The sequence below is a fragment of the Bombina bombina genome, chromosome 5 (genome assembly GCF_027579735.1).
Source record: "Bombina bombina isolate aBomBom1 chromosome 5, aBomBom1.pri, whole genome shotgun sequence".
Classification (NCBI taxonomy): domain Eukaryota; kingdom Metazoa; phylum Chordata; class Amphibia; order Anura; family Bombinatoridae; genus Bombina; species Bombina bombina.
In genome coordinates, this window is record NC_069503.1 from 90073667 (window position 1) to 90092051 (window position 18385).

The following is an 18385-nucleotide window of genomic DNA, read 5'->3' on the forward strand; positions in this document are numbered from 1 at the left end:
AAGAGATTTTGTTTCTAAATCCATTAAGAAGGCTATGTCTGTTATTCCTCCTTCTAGTAAACGTAAAAGGTCTTTTAAAACTTCTCATTTTTCAGATGAATTTTTAAATGAACATCATCATTCTGATTCTGATAATGATTCCTCTGGTTCAGAGGATTCTGTTTCAGAGGTTGATGCTGATAAATCTTCATATTTGTTCAAAATGGAATTTATTCGTTCTTTACTTAAAGAAGTCTTAATTGCATTAGAAATAGAGGATTCTGGTCCTCTTGATACTAAATCTAAACGTTTAAATAAGGTTTTTAAATCTCCTGTAGTTATTCCAGAAGTTTTTCCTGTCCCTGATGCTATTTCTGAAGTAATCTCCAGGGAATGGAATAATTTGGGTAATTCATTTACTCCTAAAGGTTTTAAGCAATTATATCCTGTGCCATCTGACAGATTAGAGTTTTGGGACAAAATCCCTAAGGTTGATGGGGCTATCTCTACTCTTGCTAAGCGTACTACTATTCCTACGGCAGATAGTACTTCCTTTAAGGATCCTTTAGATAGGAAAATTGAATCCTTTCTAAGAAAAGCTTACTTATGTTCAGGTAATCTTCTTAGACCTGCTATATCTTTAGCGGATGTTGCTGCAGCTTCAACTTTTTGGTTAGAAGCTTTAGCGCAACAAGTAACAGATCATAATTCTCATAGCATTGTTAATCTTCTTCAACATGCTAATAATTTTATTTGTGATGCCATCTTTGATATCATTAGGGTTGATGTCAGGTATATGTCTCTAGCTATTTTAGCTAGAAGAGCTTTATGGCTTAAAACTTGGAATGCTGATATGTCTTCTAAGTCAACTTTGCTTTCCCTTTCTTTCCAGGGTAATAAATTATTTGGTTCACAGTTGGATTCTATTATTTCAACTGTTACTGGAGGGAAAGGAACTTTTTTACCACAGGATAAAAAATCTAAAGGTAAATTTAGGTCTAATAATCGTTTTCGTTCCTTTCGTCACAATAAGGAACAAAAGCCTGATCCTTCCCCTACAGGAGCGGTATCAGTTTGGAAACCATCTCCAGTCTGGAATAAGTCCAAGCCTTTTAGAAAGCCAAAGCCAGCTCTCAAGTCCACATGAAGGTGCGGCCCTCATTCCAGCCCAGCTGGTAGGGGGCAGATTACGATTTTTCAAAGGAATTTGGATCAATTCAATTCACAATCTTTGGATTCAGAACATTGTTTCAGAAGGGTACAGAATAGGCTTCAAGATAAGGCCTCCTGCAAGAAGATTTTTTCTTTCCCGTGTCCCAGTAAATCCAGTGAAGGCTCAAGCATTTCTGAAATGTGTTTCAGATCTAGAGTTGGCTGGAGTAATTATGCCAGTTCCAGTTCTGGAACAGGGGCTGGGGTTTTACTCAAATCTCTTCATTGTACCAAAGAAGGAGAATTCCTTCAGACCAGTTCTGGATTTAAAAATATTGAATCATTATGTAAGGATACCAACATTCAAAATGGTAACTATAAGGACTATTCTGCCTTTTGTTCAGCAAGGGCATTATATGTCCACAATAGATTTACAGGATGCATATCTGCATATTCCGATTCATCCAGATCACTATCAGTTTCTGAGATTCTCTTTCCTAGACAAGCATTACCAGTTTGTGGCTCTGTCGTTTGGCCTAGCAACAGCTCCAAGGATTTTTACAAAGGTTCTCGGTGCCCTTCTGTCTGTAATCAGAGAACAGGGTATTGTGGTATTTCCTTATTTGGACGATATCTTGGTACTTGCTCAGTCTTCACATTTAGCAGAATCTCATACGAATCGACTTGTATTGTTTCTTCGAGATCATGGTTGGAGGATCAATTTACCAAAAAGTTCATTGATTCCTCAGACAAGGGTAACCTTTTTAGGTTTCCAGATAGATTCAGTGTCCATGACTCTGTCTCTGACAGACAAGAGACGTCTAAAATTGGTTTCAGCTTGTCGAAACCTTCAGTCTCAATCATTCCCTTCGGTAGCCTTATGCATGGAAATTCTAGGTCTTATGACTGCTGCATCGGACGCGATCCCCTTTGCTCGTTTTCACATGCGACCTCTTCAGCTTTGTATGCTGAACCAGTGGTGCAGGGATTATACAAAGATATTGCAATTGATATCTTTAAAACCGATTGTACGACACTCTCTGACGTGGTGGACAGATCACCATCGTTTAGTTCAGGGGGCTTCTTTTGTTCTTCCAAACTGGACTGTGATTTCAACAGATGCAAGTCTGACAGGTTGGGGAGCTGTTTGGGGGTCTCTGACAGCACAAGGGGTTTGGGAATCTCAGGAGGTGAGATTACCAATCAATATTTTGGAACTCCGTGCAATTTTCAGAGCTCTTCAGTCGTGGCCTCGTCTAAAGAGAGAGTCGTTCATTTGTTTTCAGACGGACAATGTCACAACTGTGGCATATATCAATCATCAAGGAGGGACTCACAGTCCTCTGGCTATGAAAGAAGTATCTCGAATACTGGTATGGGCGGAATCCAGCTCCTGTCTAATTTCTGCAGTTCATATCCCAGGTATAGACAATTGGGAAGCGGATTATCTCAGTCGTCAAACGTTACATCCGGGAGAATGGTCTCTTCACCCAGAGGTATTTCTTCAGATTGTTCAAATGTGGGGACTTCCAGAAATAGATCTGATGGCTTCTCATCTAAACAAGAAACTTCCCAGGTATCTGTCCAGATCCAGGGATCCTCAGGCGGAAGCAGTGGATGCATTGTCACTTCCTTGGAAGTATCATCCTGCCTATATCTTTCCGCCTCTAGTTCTTCTTCCAAGAGTAATTTCCAAGATTCTGAAGGAATGCTCGTTTGTTCTGCTGCTGGCTCCAGCATGGCCTCACAGGTTTTGGTATGCGGATCTTGTCCGGATGGCCACTTGCCAACCGTGGACTCTTCCGTTAAGACCAGACCTTCTGTCGCAAGGTCCTTTTTTCCATCAGGATCTCAAATCCTTAAATTTGAAGGTATGGAGATTGAACGCTTGATTCTCAGTCAAAGAGGTTTCTCTGACTCTGTGTTTAATACTATGTTACAGGCTCGTAAATCTGTATCTAGGAAGATATATTATCGAGTCTGGAAGATTTACATTTCTTGGTGTCTTTCTCATCATTTTTCCTTGCATTCTTTTAGAATTCCGAGAATTTTACAGTTTCTTCAGGATGGTTTGGATAAAGGTTTGTCTGCAAGTTCCTTGAAAGGACAAATCTCTGCTCTTTCTGTTCTTTTTCACAGAAAGATTGCTAATCTTCCTGATATTCATTGTTTTGTACAAGCTTTGGTTCGTATAAAACCTGTTATTAACCTCTTAAGGACATATGACGGAATTTTTCCGTCATAAAACAATTGAGCAAACTGAAAGCTGTGTCCTTAAAGGGTTAAGTCAATTTCTCCTCCTTGGAGTTTGAATTTGGTTCTGGGGGCTCTTCAAGCTCCTCCGTTTGAACCTATGCATTCACTGGACATTAAATTACTTTCATGGAAAGTTTTGTTTCTTTTGGCCATCTCTTCGGCTAGAAGAGTTTCTGAATTATCTGCTCTTTCTTGTGAGTCTCCTTTTCTGATTCTTCATCAGGATAAGGCGGTGTTGCGAACTTCTTTTAAATTTTTACCTAAGGCTGTGAATTCTAACAACATTAGTAGAGAAATTGTGGTTCCTTCATTGTGTCATAATCCTAAGAATTCTAAGGAGAGATCATTGCATTCTTTGGATGTAGTTAGAGCTTTGAAATATTATGTTGAAGCTACTAAGAATTTCCGAAAGACTTCTAGTCTATTTGTTATCTTTTCCGGTTCTAGGAAAGGTCAGAAGGCCTCTGCCATTTCTTTGGCGTCTTGGTTGAAATCTTTAATTCATCATGCTTATGTCGAGTCGGGTAAAACTCCGCCTCAAAGGATTACAGCTCATTCTACTAGGTCAGTTTCTACTTCCTGGGCGTTTAGGAATGAAGCTTCGGTTGATCAGATTTGCAAAGCAGCAACTTGGTCTTCTTTGCATACTTTTACTAAATTCTACCATTTTGATGTGTTTTCTTCTTCTGAAGCAGTTTTTGGTAGAAAAGTTCTTCAGGCAGCTGTTTCAGTTTGATTCTTCTGCTTATAATTTCAGTTTTTTTCATTATAAGATTTAAACTTTATTTTGGGTGTGGATTATTTTCAGCGGAATTGGCTGTCTTTATTTTATCCCTCCCTCTCTAGTGACTCTTGCGTGGAAGATCCACATCTTGGGTATTCATTATCCCATACGTCACTAGCTCATGGACTCTTGCTAATTACATGAAAGAAAACATAATTTATGTAAGAACTTACCTGATAAATTCATTTCTTTCATATTAGCAAGAGTCCATGAGGCCCACCCTTTTTTGTGGTGGTTATGATTTTTTTGTATAAAGCACAATTATTCAAATTCCTTATTTTTTATGCTTTCGCACTTTTGTCTTATCACCCCACTTCTTGGCTATGCGTTAAACTGATTTGTGGGTGTGGTGAGGGGTGTATTTATAGGCATTTTGAGGTTTGGGAAACTTTGCCCCTCCTGGTAGGAATGTATATCCCATACGTCCCATACGTCACTAGCTCATGGACTCTTGCTAATATGAAAGAAATGAATTTATCAGGTAAGTTCTTACATAAATTATGTTTTTCCGCTGAAAAAAATAATCCACACCCCAAAATATAAGTTTGTTCTCATAATGAAAAAAATTAAACAAGCAGAGGAATCAAACTGAAACAGCTGCCTGAAGAACTTTTCTACCAAAAATTGCTTCTGAGGAAGCAAATAGATAAAAACGGTAGAATTTAGTAAATGTATGCAAAGAAAACCAAGTTGCTGCTTTGCAAATCTGATCAACTGAATCATTCTTAAAAGCCCATGAAGTGGAGACTGATCTAGTAGAATGAGCTATAATTCTCTGAGGCGGGGCCAGACCCGACTCCAAATAAGCCTGATGAATCAAAAGCTTTAACCAAGAAGCCAAGGAAATGACAGAAGCTTCTGACCTTTCCTTGAACCAGAAAAGATAACAAATAGACTAGAAGTCTTCCTGAAATCTTTAGTAGCTTCAACATATAATTTCAAAGCTCTTACCACATCAAAAGAATGTAAAGATCTCTCCAAAGAAATCTTAGGATTAGGACACAAAGAAGGGACAACCATTTCTCTACTAATGTTGTTAGAATTCACAACCTTAGGTAAAAATTTAAATGAAGTCCGCAAAACTGCCTTATCCTGATGGAAAATCAGAAAAGGAGATTTACAAGAAAGAGAAGATAATTTGGAAACTCTTCTAGCAGAAGAGATGGCCAAAAGAAACAATACTTTCCAAGAAAGTAGTTTAATGTCCAAAGAATGCATAGGCTCAAACGGAGGAGCCTGTAAAGCCTTCAAAACCAAATTAAGACTCCAAGGAGGAGAGATTGATTTAATGACAGGCTTGATACGGACCAAAGCCTGTACAAAACAGTGAACATCAGGAAGCTTAGCAATCTTTCTGTGAAATACAACAGAACGAGCAGAGATTTGTTCCTTCAAGGAACTTGCAGACAAACCCTTATCCAAACCATCCTAAAGAAACTGTAAAATTCTATGAATTATTAATTAATGCAAGGAGAATTTGTGAGAAGAACTCATGAAATATAAATCTTCCAAACTCGATAATAAATCTTCCTAGAAACAGATTTACAAGCCTGTAACATAGTATTAATCACTGAGTCATAGAAACCTCTATGACTAAGCACTAGGCGTTTAATTTCCATACCTTCAAATTTAATGATTTGAGATCATGATGGAAAAACATAATTTATGTAAGAAGTTACCTGATAAATTAATTTCATTCATATTAGCAAGAGTCCATGAGCTTTTGACGTATGGGATATACATTCCTACCAGGAGGGGCAAAGTTTCCCAAACCTCAAAATGCCTATAAATACACCCCTCACCACACCCACAATTCAGTTTAACGAATAGCCAAGAAGTGGGGTGATAAGAAAGGAGCGAAAGCATCAAAAATAAGGAATTGGAATAATTGTGCTTTATACAAAAAAATCATAACCACCACAAAAAGGGTGGGCCTCGTGGACTCTTGCTAATATGAAAGAAATGAATTTATCAGGTAAATTCTTACATAAATTATGTTTTCTTTCATGTAATTAGCAAGAGTCCATGAGCTAGTGACGTATGGGATAGCAGATACACAAGATGTGGAACTTCCACGCAAGAGTCACTAGAGAGGGAGGGATAAAATAAAGACAGCCAATTCCGCTGAAAAAATAATCCACAACCCAAATCAAAAAGTTTTTATCTTATAATGAAAAAAACTGAAATTATAAGCAGAAGAATCAAACTGAAACAGCTGCCTGAAATACTTTTCTACCAAAAACTGCTTCAGAAGAAGAAAAAACATCAAAATGATAGAATTTTGTAAAAGTATGCAAAGAAGACCAAGTTGCTGATTTGCAAATCTGATCAACAGAAGCTTCATTCCTAAAAGCCCAGGAAGTAGAAACTGACCTAATAGAATGAGCCGTTATCCTTTGAGGCAGGGACTTACCCGACTCTACATAAGCATGATGAATCAAAGACTTTAAACAAGATGCCAAGGAAATGGCAGAAGCCTTCTGACCTTTCCTGGAACCAGAAAATATAACAAATAGACTAGAAGTCTTTCTAAAACCTTTAGTAGCTTCAACATAATATTTCAAAGCTCTTACTACATCCAAAGAATGTAAAGCTCTCTCCATAGAATTCTTAGGATTAGGACACAATGAAGGGACAACAATTTCTCTACTAATGTTGCTATAATTCACAACCTTAGGTAAAAATTTAAATGAAGTCTGCAACACCGCCTTATCCTGATGAAAAATTAGAAAAGGAGAATCACAAAAAAGAGCAGATAACTCAGAAACTCTTCTAGCAGAAGAGATGGCCAAAAGGAACAACACTTTCCAAGAAAGTAATTTAATATCCAGAGAATGCATAGGTTCAAACGGAGGAGCCTGCAAAGCCCTCAGAACCAAATTAAGACTCCAAGGAGGAGAGATTGACTTAATGACAGGCTTGATACGAACCAAAGCCTGTACAAAACAATGAATATCAGGAAGATTAGCAATCTTTCTGTGAAAAAGAACAGAAAGAGCAGAGATTTGACCTTTCAAAGAGCTTGCAGACAAACCCTTATCCAAACCAACATGAAGAAACTGTAAAATCCTAGGAATTCTAAAAGAATGCCAAGAGAATTTATGAGAAGAACACCAAGAAATGTAAGTCTTCCAAACTCTGTAATAAATCTTTCTAGACACAGACTTACGAGCCTGTATCATAGTATTAATCACTGAGTCAGAGAAACCTCTATGACTAAGAATCAAGCGTTCAATCTCCATACCTTCAAATTTAATGATTTGAGATCCTGATGGAAAAATGGGCCTTGAGATAGAAGGTCTGGCCTTAACGGAAGTGTCCAAGGTTGGCAACTTGCCATCCGAACGAGATCCGCATACCAAAACCTGTGAGGCCATGCTGAAGCCACCAGCAATACAAACGAACATTCCATTAGAATTTTGGAAATCACTTTTGGAAGAAGAACTAGAGGCGGAAAGATATAAGCAGGTTGATAATTCCAAGGAAGCGACAACGCGTCCACTGCTTCCGCTTGAGGATCCCTGGATCTGGATAGATACCTGGGAAGTTTCTTGTTTAGATGAGAGGCCATCAGATCTATTTCTGGAAGTCCCCAGATTTGAACAATCTGAAGAAATACCTCTGGGTGAAGAGACCATTCGCCCGGATGTAACGTCTGGCGACTGAGATAATCCGCTTCCCAATTGTCTACACCTGGGATGTGAACCGCAGAGATTAGACAGGAGCTGGATTCCGCCCATACAAGTATCCGAGATACTTCTTTCATAGCCTGAGGACTGTGAGTCCCACCTTGATGATTAACATACGCCACGGTTGTGACATTGTCCGTCTGAAAACAAATAAACGATTCTCTCTTCAGAAGAGGCCAGAACTGAAGAGCTCTGAAAATCGCACAGAGTTCCAAAATGTTGATTTGTAATTTCGCCTCCTGAAATTCCCAAACCCCCTGCGCTGTCAGAGATCGCCAACCTGAAATACTCGCATCTGTTGAGATCACAGTCCAGGTTGGATGAACAAAAGAGGCCCCTTGATTAGACGATTGTGATTCAACCACCAAGTCAGAGAAGATCGAACATTGGGATTTAAGGATATTAATTGTGATATCTTTGTATGCTGAACCAGTGGTGCAGGGATTATACAAAGCTGGAGAGGTCTCATGTGAAAGCGAGCAAAGGGGATCGCGTCCGATGCAGCAGTCATGAGACCTAGAATTTCCATGCACAAAGCTACCGAAGGGAATGATTGAGACTGAAGGTTTTGACAAGCTGAAACCAACTTCAGACGTCTCTTTTCTGTTAGAGACAAAGTCATGGACACTGAATCTATTTGAAAACCCAAAAAGGTTACCTTTGCCTGAGGAATCAAGGAACTCTTTGGTAAATTGATCCTCCAACCATGTCTTTGAAGAAACAACACAAGTTGATTCATATGAGATTCTGCAGAATGTAAAGACTGAGCAAGTACCAAGATATCGTCCAAATAAGGAAATACAGCAATACCCTGTTCTCTGATTACAGAGAGAAGGGCACCGAGAACCTTTGAAAAGATCCTTGGAGCTGTTGCTAGGCCAAACGGAAGGGCAACAAACTGGTAATTCTTGTCTAGAAAAGAGAATCTCAGGAACTGATAGTGATCTGGATGAATTGGAATATGAAGATATGCATCCTGTAAGTCTATTGTAGACATATAATGCCCTTGCTGAGCAAAAGGCAGAATAGTCCTTATACTCACCATTTTACACAACGATTCAAAATTTTCACATCCAGAACTGGCCTGAATGAACTCCCTTCCCCCCAGTGACAGTTGAACTAATCAAATCCAGCTGAGAATAACTTATTACCTTGGAAAGAGATAGAAATCTAGACGTAGATACCATGTCAGCATTCCAATATTTGAGCCACAAAGCTCTTCTAGCTAAAATAGCTAGAGACATAGATTTAATATCAATTTTGACTATATCAAAAATGGCATCACAGATAAAATTATTAGCATGTTGAAGCAAGCTAACAATGATAGACAAATCAGGATCCATTTCCTGTTGCGCTAAGCTTTCCAACCAAAAAGTTGATGCAGCTGCAACATCAGCCATCAACATCAGCAGCTGCAACATCAGCTGAGCTGGAATGGGGCCGCACCTTCATGCGGACTTGGGGGCTGGCTTTGATCTCTTAAATGGCTTGGATTTATTCCCATTTGAGGAAGGCTTCCAATTGGAAACAGATTCCTTTGGGGAAGGATTAGATTTATGTTCCTTATTATGTTGAAAGGAACGAAAATGGTTAGAAGCTTTAGATTTACCCTTAGGTTTTTTTATCCTGAGGCAAAAAAGCTCCCTTCCCCCCAGTGACAGTTGAAATTATTGAATCCAACTGAGAACCAAATAATTAATTACCTTGGAAAGAAAGAGATAGCAATCTGGACTTAGAAGTCATATCAGCATTCCAAGATTTGAGCCACAAAGCTTTTCTAGATAAAATAGCTAAAGACATATATCTAACATATCCAACATTTTTGATGATATCAAAAATGGTATCACAAATGAAATTATTAGCATGTTGAATCAACTTAACAATGCTAGACAAATCATGATCCGATACTTGTTGCACTAAAGTTTCCAACCAAAAAGTTGAAGCAGCTGCAACATCAGCCAAAGAAATTGCAGGCCTAAGAAGATGACCTGAATATAAATAAGCCTTCCTTAGATAAGAGTCAAGTTTCCTATCTAAAGGATCTTTAAAAGAAGTACTATCTTCCGTAGGAATAGTAGTACGTTTAGCAAGAATAGAAATATCCCCATCAACTTTGGGGATCTTTTCCCAAAACTTCAATCTAACTGCTGGCAAAGGATACAATTTTTTAAACCTTGAAGAAAGAATAAAAGAAGTACCAGGCATATTCAATTCTTTAGAAATCATATCAGAAATAGCATCAGGAACTGGGAAAACCTCTGGAATAACCACAGGAGGTTTATAAAACAGAATTTAAACATTTAGTAGTTTTAATATCAAGAGGACTAGTTTCCTCCATATCTAAAGTAATCAACACTTCTTTTAACAAAGAACGAATATACTCCATTTTAAATAAATAAGAGGATTTGTCAGTGTCAATATCTGAGGCAGGATCTTCTGAATCAGATAGATCCTCATCAGAGAAGGATAAATCAGTATGTTGCCGGTCATTTGAAATTTCATCAACTCTATGAGAAGTTTTAAAAGACCTTTTACGTCTATTAGAAGGCGAAATGGCCGACAAAGCCTTCTGAATAGAATCAGAAATAAATTATTTTAAATTTACAGGTATATCTTGTGCATTAGATGTTGAGGGAACAGCAACAGGTATTGAACTACTACTGATGGATACATTTTCTGCATGTAAAAGTTTATCATGACAACTATTACAAACCACAGCTGGAGGTATAATCTCCACAAGTTTACAACAAATACACTTAGCTTTGGTAGAACTGTTATCAGGCAGTGAATTCTGAGACAGGTTCAGATTGAGACATCTTGCAAATGTAAGAGAAAAAAACAACATATAAAGCAAAATTATCAATTTCCTTATATGACAGTTTCAGGAATGGGAAAAAATGCAAACAGCATAGCAATCTGACATAGAAAAAGGCAAGAGGCAAATAGGAATGGTTTTTTTTTACAATAAATATACCGAATATCACAAAGAAAAAAAATGTGAAATAAATGTGATAACAAAAATCATGAAAGGAAAACCAAATAAAGTTCTGAATCAAGGATATGTCTGTGTCCTTTGGATGAGTTTTTCAGCTTGTTAGCATTCCTCAGTGAGATCCCATAAAAAAGAAAACAGAAACGAGGTTTTGGTTTCGACGGTCACACTCCTGCTGATCCATTTACCTCTTTGCAAGTTTGGCGATTTGAAGCATTTGTTACAGCATATCTGCTTTTGTACCCTTACATTGTGGTGTTATCAAGGCTTATGTGACGCTTTTATATATTTTAAAATAAATTTGTATCCAAGTTTTGCCTAGTGTACTGTTTTCCCATCAGTATAAAGTGGGAGTGCGCATATCCTTGAGCTTAGTCGAAAGCTCCAACAAATGTGAGTAGTCATTTGTTACAAAATAGGAATGGGGTCTTAAATAATGAAAATATTTGGCGCCAAGTATGATGCACAACAAACAGAAAAAAAAATGTTTGGCACCAAAAACGTCAGAAAACGACACACTCGCGTCATAGATGACACAACCTCGTAAAGGACTCGGCGTAAACTAAGACGCCGGAAATGACGAATTTGCATCAACAAACGTAACTTTGTGCAAAAAAATCTTGCGCTAAGAATGACACAATAAACTCTGGCATTTTGCGCCCTCGCAAGCCTAATTCTGCCCGTGAATTTTAAAAGACAGTCAATTTGAAAAAGAGACTATACCCCAGGTAAGAAATAATTTTTAATAAAAAAGCATTTCCCAGATATGAAACTGACAGTCTGCAAAAGGAAATATACTGAAAACCTGAATCATGGCAAATATAAGTACAATACATATTTGTATATAAATACATAAAGTGCCAAACCATAGCTAAGAGTGTCTTAAGTAATGAAAACATACTTACCAAAAGACACCCATCCACATATAGCAGATAGCCAAACCAGTACTGAAACAGTTATCAGTAGAGGTAATGGAATATGAGAGTATATCGTCGATCTGAAAAGGGAGGTAGGAGATGAATCCCTACGACCGATAACAGAGAACCTATGAAATAGATCCCCGTGAGGAAAACCATTGCATTCAATAGGCGATACTCCCTTCACATCCCTCTGACATTCACTTTACTCTGAGAGGAATCGGGCTTCAAAAATGCTGAGAAGCGCATATCAACGTAGAAATCTTAGCACAAACTTACTTCACCACGTCCATAGGAGGCAAAGTTTGTAAAACTGAATTGTGGGTGTGGTGAGGTGTGTATTTATAGGCATTTTGAGGTTTGGAAAACTTTACCCCTACTGGTAGGATTGTATATTCCATACGTCACTAGCTCATGGATTCTTGCCAATTACATGAAATAAAGTATTATTTGCAATGCCATCTTTTTTTTACTCTTCTTTTTAGAGAGTTTGTCCTCTTTATGATCATTTTTAAAATGTTTCCACACAGTGCATATAAAGTTTATTTTGTGAGTGTTTTGAGATACCTGACTGGCACGGAATACCTTTTTTTACTTTATAAACATGTGAAAGGTTTTTCTCCTGTGTGATTCCTTTCATGAGTTTTCAGTCAATCCACTTGTGTAAACCTTTTTCTACACTCTGTACATGTGAAAGACTTTTCCCCTGTGTGAACTCTTTCATCAGTTTTCAGATGACTTATGTGTAATACTTTTTCCACACTCTTTACATGTGAAAGGCTTTTCTCCTGTGTGACTGATTCCTTTCATGAGTTTTCAGACTACTTATTTGTGTAAAACTTTTTCCACACTTTTTACATGTGAAAGGCTTTTCTCCTGTGTGACTTCTTTCATGAATTTTCAGATTATCCATTCGTGTAAAACCTTTTCCACACTCTGTACACGTGAAAGGCTTTTCTCCTGTGTGACTTCTTTCATGAGTTTTCAGACTATCCATTCGTGTAAACCCTTTTCCACACTCTGTACATGTGAAAGGATGTTTCCCTGTGTGAATCCTTTCATGAGTTTTCAGATGACTTATATGTGCAAACATTTTTCCACACTCTGTACACATGAAAGGCTTTTCTCCTGTGTGACTCCTTTCATGCTTTTTCAGATCACTCTTTTGTGTAAAACTTTTTCCACACTCTGTACATGTGAAAGGATATTTCCCTGTGTGAATCATTTCATGAGTTTTCAGATGACCTATTTGTATAAAACTTTTTCCACACTCTGCACACGTGAAAGGCTTTTCTCCTGTGTGAATTCTTTCATGAGTTTTCAGAGTATCCATTCGTGTAAAACTTTTTCCACACTCTGTACACGTGAAAGGCTTTGCTCCTGTGTGACTACTTTCATGAGTTTTCAGACTATCCATTCGTGTAAACCCTTTTCCACACTCTGTACATGTGAAATGATTTTTCCCTGTGTGAATCCTTTCATGAGTTTTCAGATGACTTATTTGTGTAAAACTTTTTCCACACTCTGTACATGTGAAAGGCTTTTCTCCTGTGTGACTTCTTTCATGAATTTTCAGATGACTTATTTGTGCAAAACCTATTCCACACTCTGTACATGTGAAAGGATTATCCCCTGTGTGACTCTTTTCATGAGTTTTCAGACTACTCATATGTGTAAAACTTTTTCCACACTCTGTACATGTGAAAGGATTCCCCCCTGTGTGACTCATTTCATGAGTTTTCAGATTACTCTTTTGTGTAAAACTTTTTCCACACTCTGTACACGTGAAAGGCTTTTCTCCTGTGTGAATCCTTTCATGACTTTTCAGACTATTTATTTGGGTAAAACATTTTCCACACTCTGTACATGTGAAAGGCTTCTCCCCTGTGTGAATCCTTTCATGAGTTTTCAGACTGTATATTTGTGTAAAACTTTTTCCACACTTTGTACATGTGAAAGGCTTTTCTCCTGTGTGACTTCTTTCATGAGTTTTCAGTCTACTCATATGTGTAAAACTTTTTCCACACTTTGTACATGTGAAAATCTTTTCCCCTGTGTGACTCCTTTCATGAGATTTTAGATTACGCTTGTGTGTAAACATTTTTCCACACTCTGTACATGTGAAAGGTTTTTGTACTGTGTGAATTCTTTCATGAGATTTTAGATCAGACTTAAATCTAAAACCTTTCCCACACTCAGTACATATGAATGGTTTCTCCCCTGCATGGGTCCTTTCATGAGGTATAAGGCTTGTCCTTAGTATGAAACATTTGCCACACTCTTTACATGTGAAAGGTTTTTGTTCTGTGTGGGTATTTTTATGAGATATGAGGTTTCCTTTGGAAGTAAAACATCCCCCACATTCTGTACATGTGTGAGGTTTCACAAATATGTGGACTGTGTGGTGTTCAATGAGATGCAAATTACACGTGAAGCTTTTCTCACATTCTGTACATTTGAATGGTTTCTTATTTGTATGAATCATTTGGCTTGACTTAAGACGTTTCCCTTCTTTTAAATGCTTTGAAAACCCAGTAAATGTGTGTGGTTTATCCTCTGAGATAATCATTTCACTAGATAAGGCATACATGTTGTCCTCTTGTTTGATGATTAAATTACTCTCTGTACATAATGATTGCTGCCCAGTTCCTGCCAATTCAACAAATATCTGCTGTGAGCTCCCCAATGTTGGTGAATAGTCATTGGTGTCTAAGACTTTTGGAGTTTGTGGTATCATTCTGATGCTTCCTGTCATGAAGGATGGATATGAACTATTCAAGTGTTTGTCTACCTAAAAAGAAAAGGAATAAAGAAAATAAAAGTTTATTCTTTATAATGGAATCCACCTTTTTCAAAAATCATATTTATTTACACTCCATAAAATGTCTTCTATTTTGTGTTAATTTTTAAATTGATTAACCTGTAAATCAAAAATTCAAACAATGAAAGACAAATAATGCAAATATTTCTTTATCATAATAAAATAAAACACGGATTAATAATTAAAACAAGTTATAGGTCCCCATTAAAAAATAATCATGTGGATAATGTTCTTAGAATACACCTGTATTCTGGTCAAGAGAGGTGGCATTCACCATTCTCATTTACCATTGCACAAGCAAATGCACATACAGCCCTGCCCGACTCATACTTAACAAGTTGGGTGAAAATATGATGGCTTAATCATCACAAACTATTAATTAGTGTGAGATATTTTGAAAGGCTAAGGAGCAGTGATCTTATGATGCTTCTTAGCTTGCTGTTGCAGTAGTTTTATTTATATAATCAGCCAAAAAAATATTACTTTTAATAATACTCACTGTTAAATTATTCCCAATGATCCATTTTACCTGCTGGAGTGTATTAAATTGTTTACAAGTAGCTCCTTTACTGCTATTTTGGCCTTTGAAATAGCTGATTTAGCTTGCGGTTTCCCAACCTATACTGAAAGTTTTGATACTGGAGTCTCGGCTATTGAATAACCAGTAGAAGAAATTACACTACCAGTGGGGTGCAGAATAGTTAAGTAATACAATTATAATTTTCTATTGTTCTCTCTATGTATTGAGCTTTAGTTTTGCAGACAAATAAAAGATAAGAAAGCAAGTCTGTGTACACAAAGTGATAACATAATGAGATCTGATATTACCTCCAAGCTCAACCCATTGTTATAGGCTGTGGTTTAAAAGCACAAAACCAGCTACTTCATATACACAAATAAACCTGAAAATAATTTTATACATTTTATATAGAGTAGCTGGTATAACAAGTCCTTGAAAATACATTAACATAAAAACTATTTTACAGTGTACTGTCCCTTTAAATTAAGCACACAAATCAGTGGCGGTTCTGGGATGGGAACACTCACTGGTGGAATTGTGGGTGTTTCACACATGGGAACAAGGTAGGCGTAAGTGTAGTTATGGAAGTTCCATGAGCTTGGTCAGGGCAGGGCAAGGTAGAGTTACAGGTGTTCTGAGAGCAGGTGTTGACACAAATGTTCATTAAAGATGCAGATATGAATATAATCCTATATAATAAAAGGCCAGGTATGTTTGTCAGATGCAGTCATGCGCAGTAGAGATTGAGCGAGGACAAACATACCTGGCCTTCAGCAGAAGAGGAGTGTGGAAGCTGCCATGGTGGGGCGTGGCCAGGTGTGCTGTGATTGGGTGTGGGAGAAAGACGCCAAACAAAACAGAGGGGAGAAAGCAAAAGAGAGAGGAAGGGAGAGAGAGCAAATAGAGGGGGGGGGGAGAGAGAGCAAAAGAGAGAGGGAGGGAGAGCAAAAGAGAGGGGGGAGAGAGAGCAAAAGGAGGGGGGAAAGAGAGAGCAAAAGAGAGAGAGCAAAAGAGAAGGGGGAGAGAGAGCAAAAGAGAGGGGGAAAGAGAGGGAGGGGGAGAGAGAGCAAAAGAGAGGGAGAGAGAGAGCCAAAGAGGAGGGGAGAGAGAGAGCAAAAGAGGGGGGAGAGAGCGCAAAAGAGGGGGGAGAGAGAGCGCAAAAGAGGGGGAGAGAGAGAGCAAAAGAGGGGGGAGAGAGAGAGCAAAAGAGGGGGGAGAGAGAGAGCAAAAGAGGGGGAGAGAGAGAGAGCAAAAGAGGGGGGAGAGAGAGCAAAAGAGGGGGGAGAGAGAGAGCAAAAGATGGGGGAGAGAGAGAGAGAGCAAGAGGGGGGAGAGAGACAAAAGAAGGGGGAGAGAGAGAGAGCAAGAGGGGGGAGAGAGACAAAAGAAGGGGGAGAGAGAGAGCAAAAGAGGGGGGAGCGAGAGAGCAAAAGAGAGGGGGATAGGGAGCGCAAAAGGGGGGAGAGAGCACAAAAGAAAGGGGGAGAGAGGGAGTGCAAAAGAGAGGGGGGATAGAGAAAGAGAGAGAGAGAGCGCAAGGGGTGGGACTGGGGTACTGAAAAAAATTGGCCCGTGTACACAGGATTTAAGACTAGTAGTTTATATTTGTTAAATGAGTGATCTATTCTATTTTCCCAGTAATTAAAATCAGCATAATATCTATTTTACTTACCTAACAAATATGAGTTCATGCTGATAACTGGCTCCAATGTCTGTGCTCAGGAAGAAGGTTCCCTTATTCACTCCAGTTACATCAATACCTGATATCTCTCAGTGCTCTGGTTGTGTCTGTAAAAAGTATATTAAATGGTTTAAAGAGATAATAATAATAAATAAAGGTTCTGATTAACTATATGTATGTCATAATTAAAGGCACACATAGCAATTCATGTGATACAGATCAGCTGATTAGGTTGCATTTAGTACAGTTATCTCTGTGGGTATTACAGTTGCACCTTAAATATTAATCTTTTCAGAACTTTACAATATAAGCTCAGGAGTAGACAATCTATTATGAGTGGGCCATACCACAACCTTACAAATATATTATAATCATTTATAATATCATTTATATCAGTGTTTCCCAAACCCAGTCCTCAGGACCCTTACTCAGGCCAGATATTCATTATATCTTAACTAGAGCACAGGTGAAACAATCAGCTGATGGGTGAGCGCAGGTTAGTACATGGTTACTGATCAGCTGATTATTTCACCTGTGCTCTAGTTAAGATATAATGAATATCTGGCCTGAGTAAGGGTCCTGAGGACTGGGATTGGGAAACACATCAACAATATTCCTGAAAAGAAATGTTAAATAAGAGTTGTTTAAGTGTAAGTTAAATCTAATACTACAGTATTGGTATTGCACTTCCTACTAATCTTCACTGTCAGACATTTTTATTCACTAAAAATAAAGGGCTAGATTACAAGTGGCATGGTAAAACGTGTTTTCGCGTTCTCGAAAACTTTGCTAGAGTTAATTTTTGTGTTTGTCGGGTTGCGCTCGTATTACAAGTTAAAAAAAATAATATGCGCAAGCATTAACCTGACTCGCGAAAAAATACTAACTTAAATTATTGCATGCATGTAATTCCGAATAGAAATCAATGGAGAAAAAAATAAAAGTGGAAAGAAACCTAACGCAATCCCATTTTTGCATTCCCCATAGAAGTCAATAGAAAAGAAACATTGTTGAAAACAAAACTAACATCCATCGCGCTGTAAAAAAAATTGAGGCAGCTGCCATTATTTTTAACGGGCTTCATTTTTTAGCCATGTAGGCCACAACTGATATTTTTGCTTATGCTTTATATGTATCTAATTGTTTCATTCTCTATCTCCTTTGAGAACTCCTGATATGGGTATATATATTATCTCTCATGTACTGCATTGGACCAGGCAACCATCTGGATAACAAACAGTTAATTGCTGTGGTTTTCTCCTTGTCCAAATTAGACTCGGCTACTAACGGTTTACTGTGCACTAGGCCAGTGTGCAGGAAACCAAGCCAGAACCTCATATGTTAGAGTGTAATGCTATTTCCCTAACAGGTTGCTGAAATTGAAACTGTCTTGATGAAATTGTTCCTCATTCTTGTAAACTGCCCAAGTACAGGAAAACGTATGTATTAGAATAGGTGTGTCATCCACCAATCAGGTGGAGTGATTTTTAAGTCAAATACTATTGGTGGATACATGTTGGTAACGTGACCTGTTGTAATCTGTTAAAACTGAATGCTGGACTGTCCAGCTTCAAAATTTGCTGTCTGCTTAATT

General features: G+C 38.0%; 2 protein-coding genes across 2 annotated transcripts in view; one reads left to right on the forward strand and one right to left on the reverse strand.

Annotated features, from left to right (window-relative positions):
* LOC128659954 (gastrula zinc finger protein XlCGF26.1-like) overlaps positions 1-18385 on the forward strand; it is a 472524-nt gene that overhangs the window by 314893 nt on the left and 139246 nt on the right. The window lies entirely within an intron of this gene.
* On the reverse strand, positions 12157-16899 carry LOC128659952 (oocyte zinc finger protein XlCOF6-like). The gene is made up of 2 exons (XM_053713543.1): positions 16783-16899; positions 12157-14560 (listed from the first exon to the last, which is right to left on the reverse strand). The coding sequence occupies exon 2, from the start codon at positions 14522-14524 to the stop codon at positions 12536-12538; it is 1989 nt and encodes a 662-aa protein (XP_053569518.1). The 5' UTR covers positions 14525-14560; positions 16783-16899; the 3' UTR covers positions 12157-12535.

Coding starts and splice junctions, on each gene's coding strand:
- LOC128659952 (XM_053713543.1), bottom strand. CDS start 14,524: ATGACAGGAAGCATCAGAATGATACCACAAACTCCAAAAGTCTTAGAC.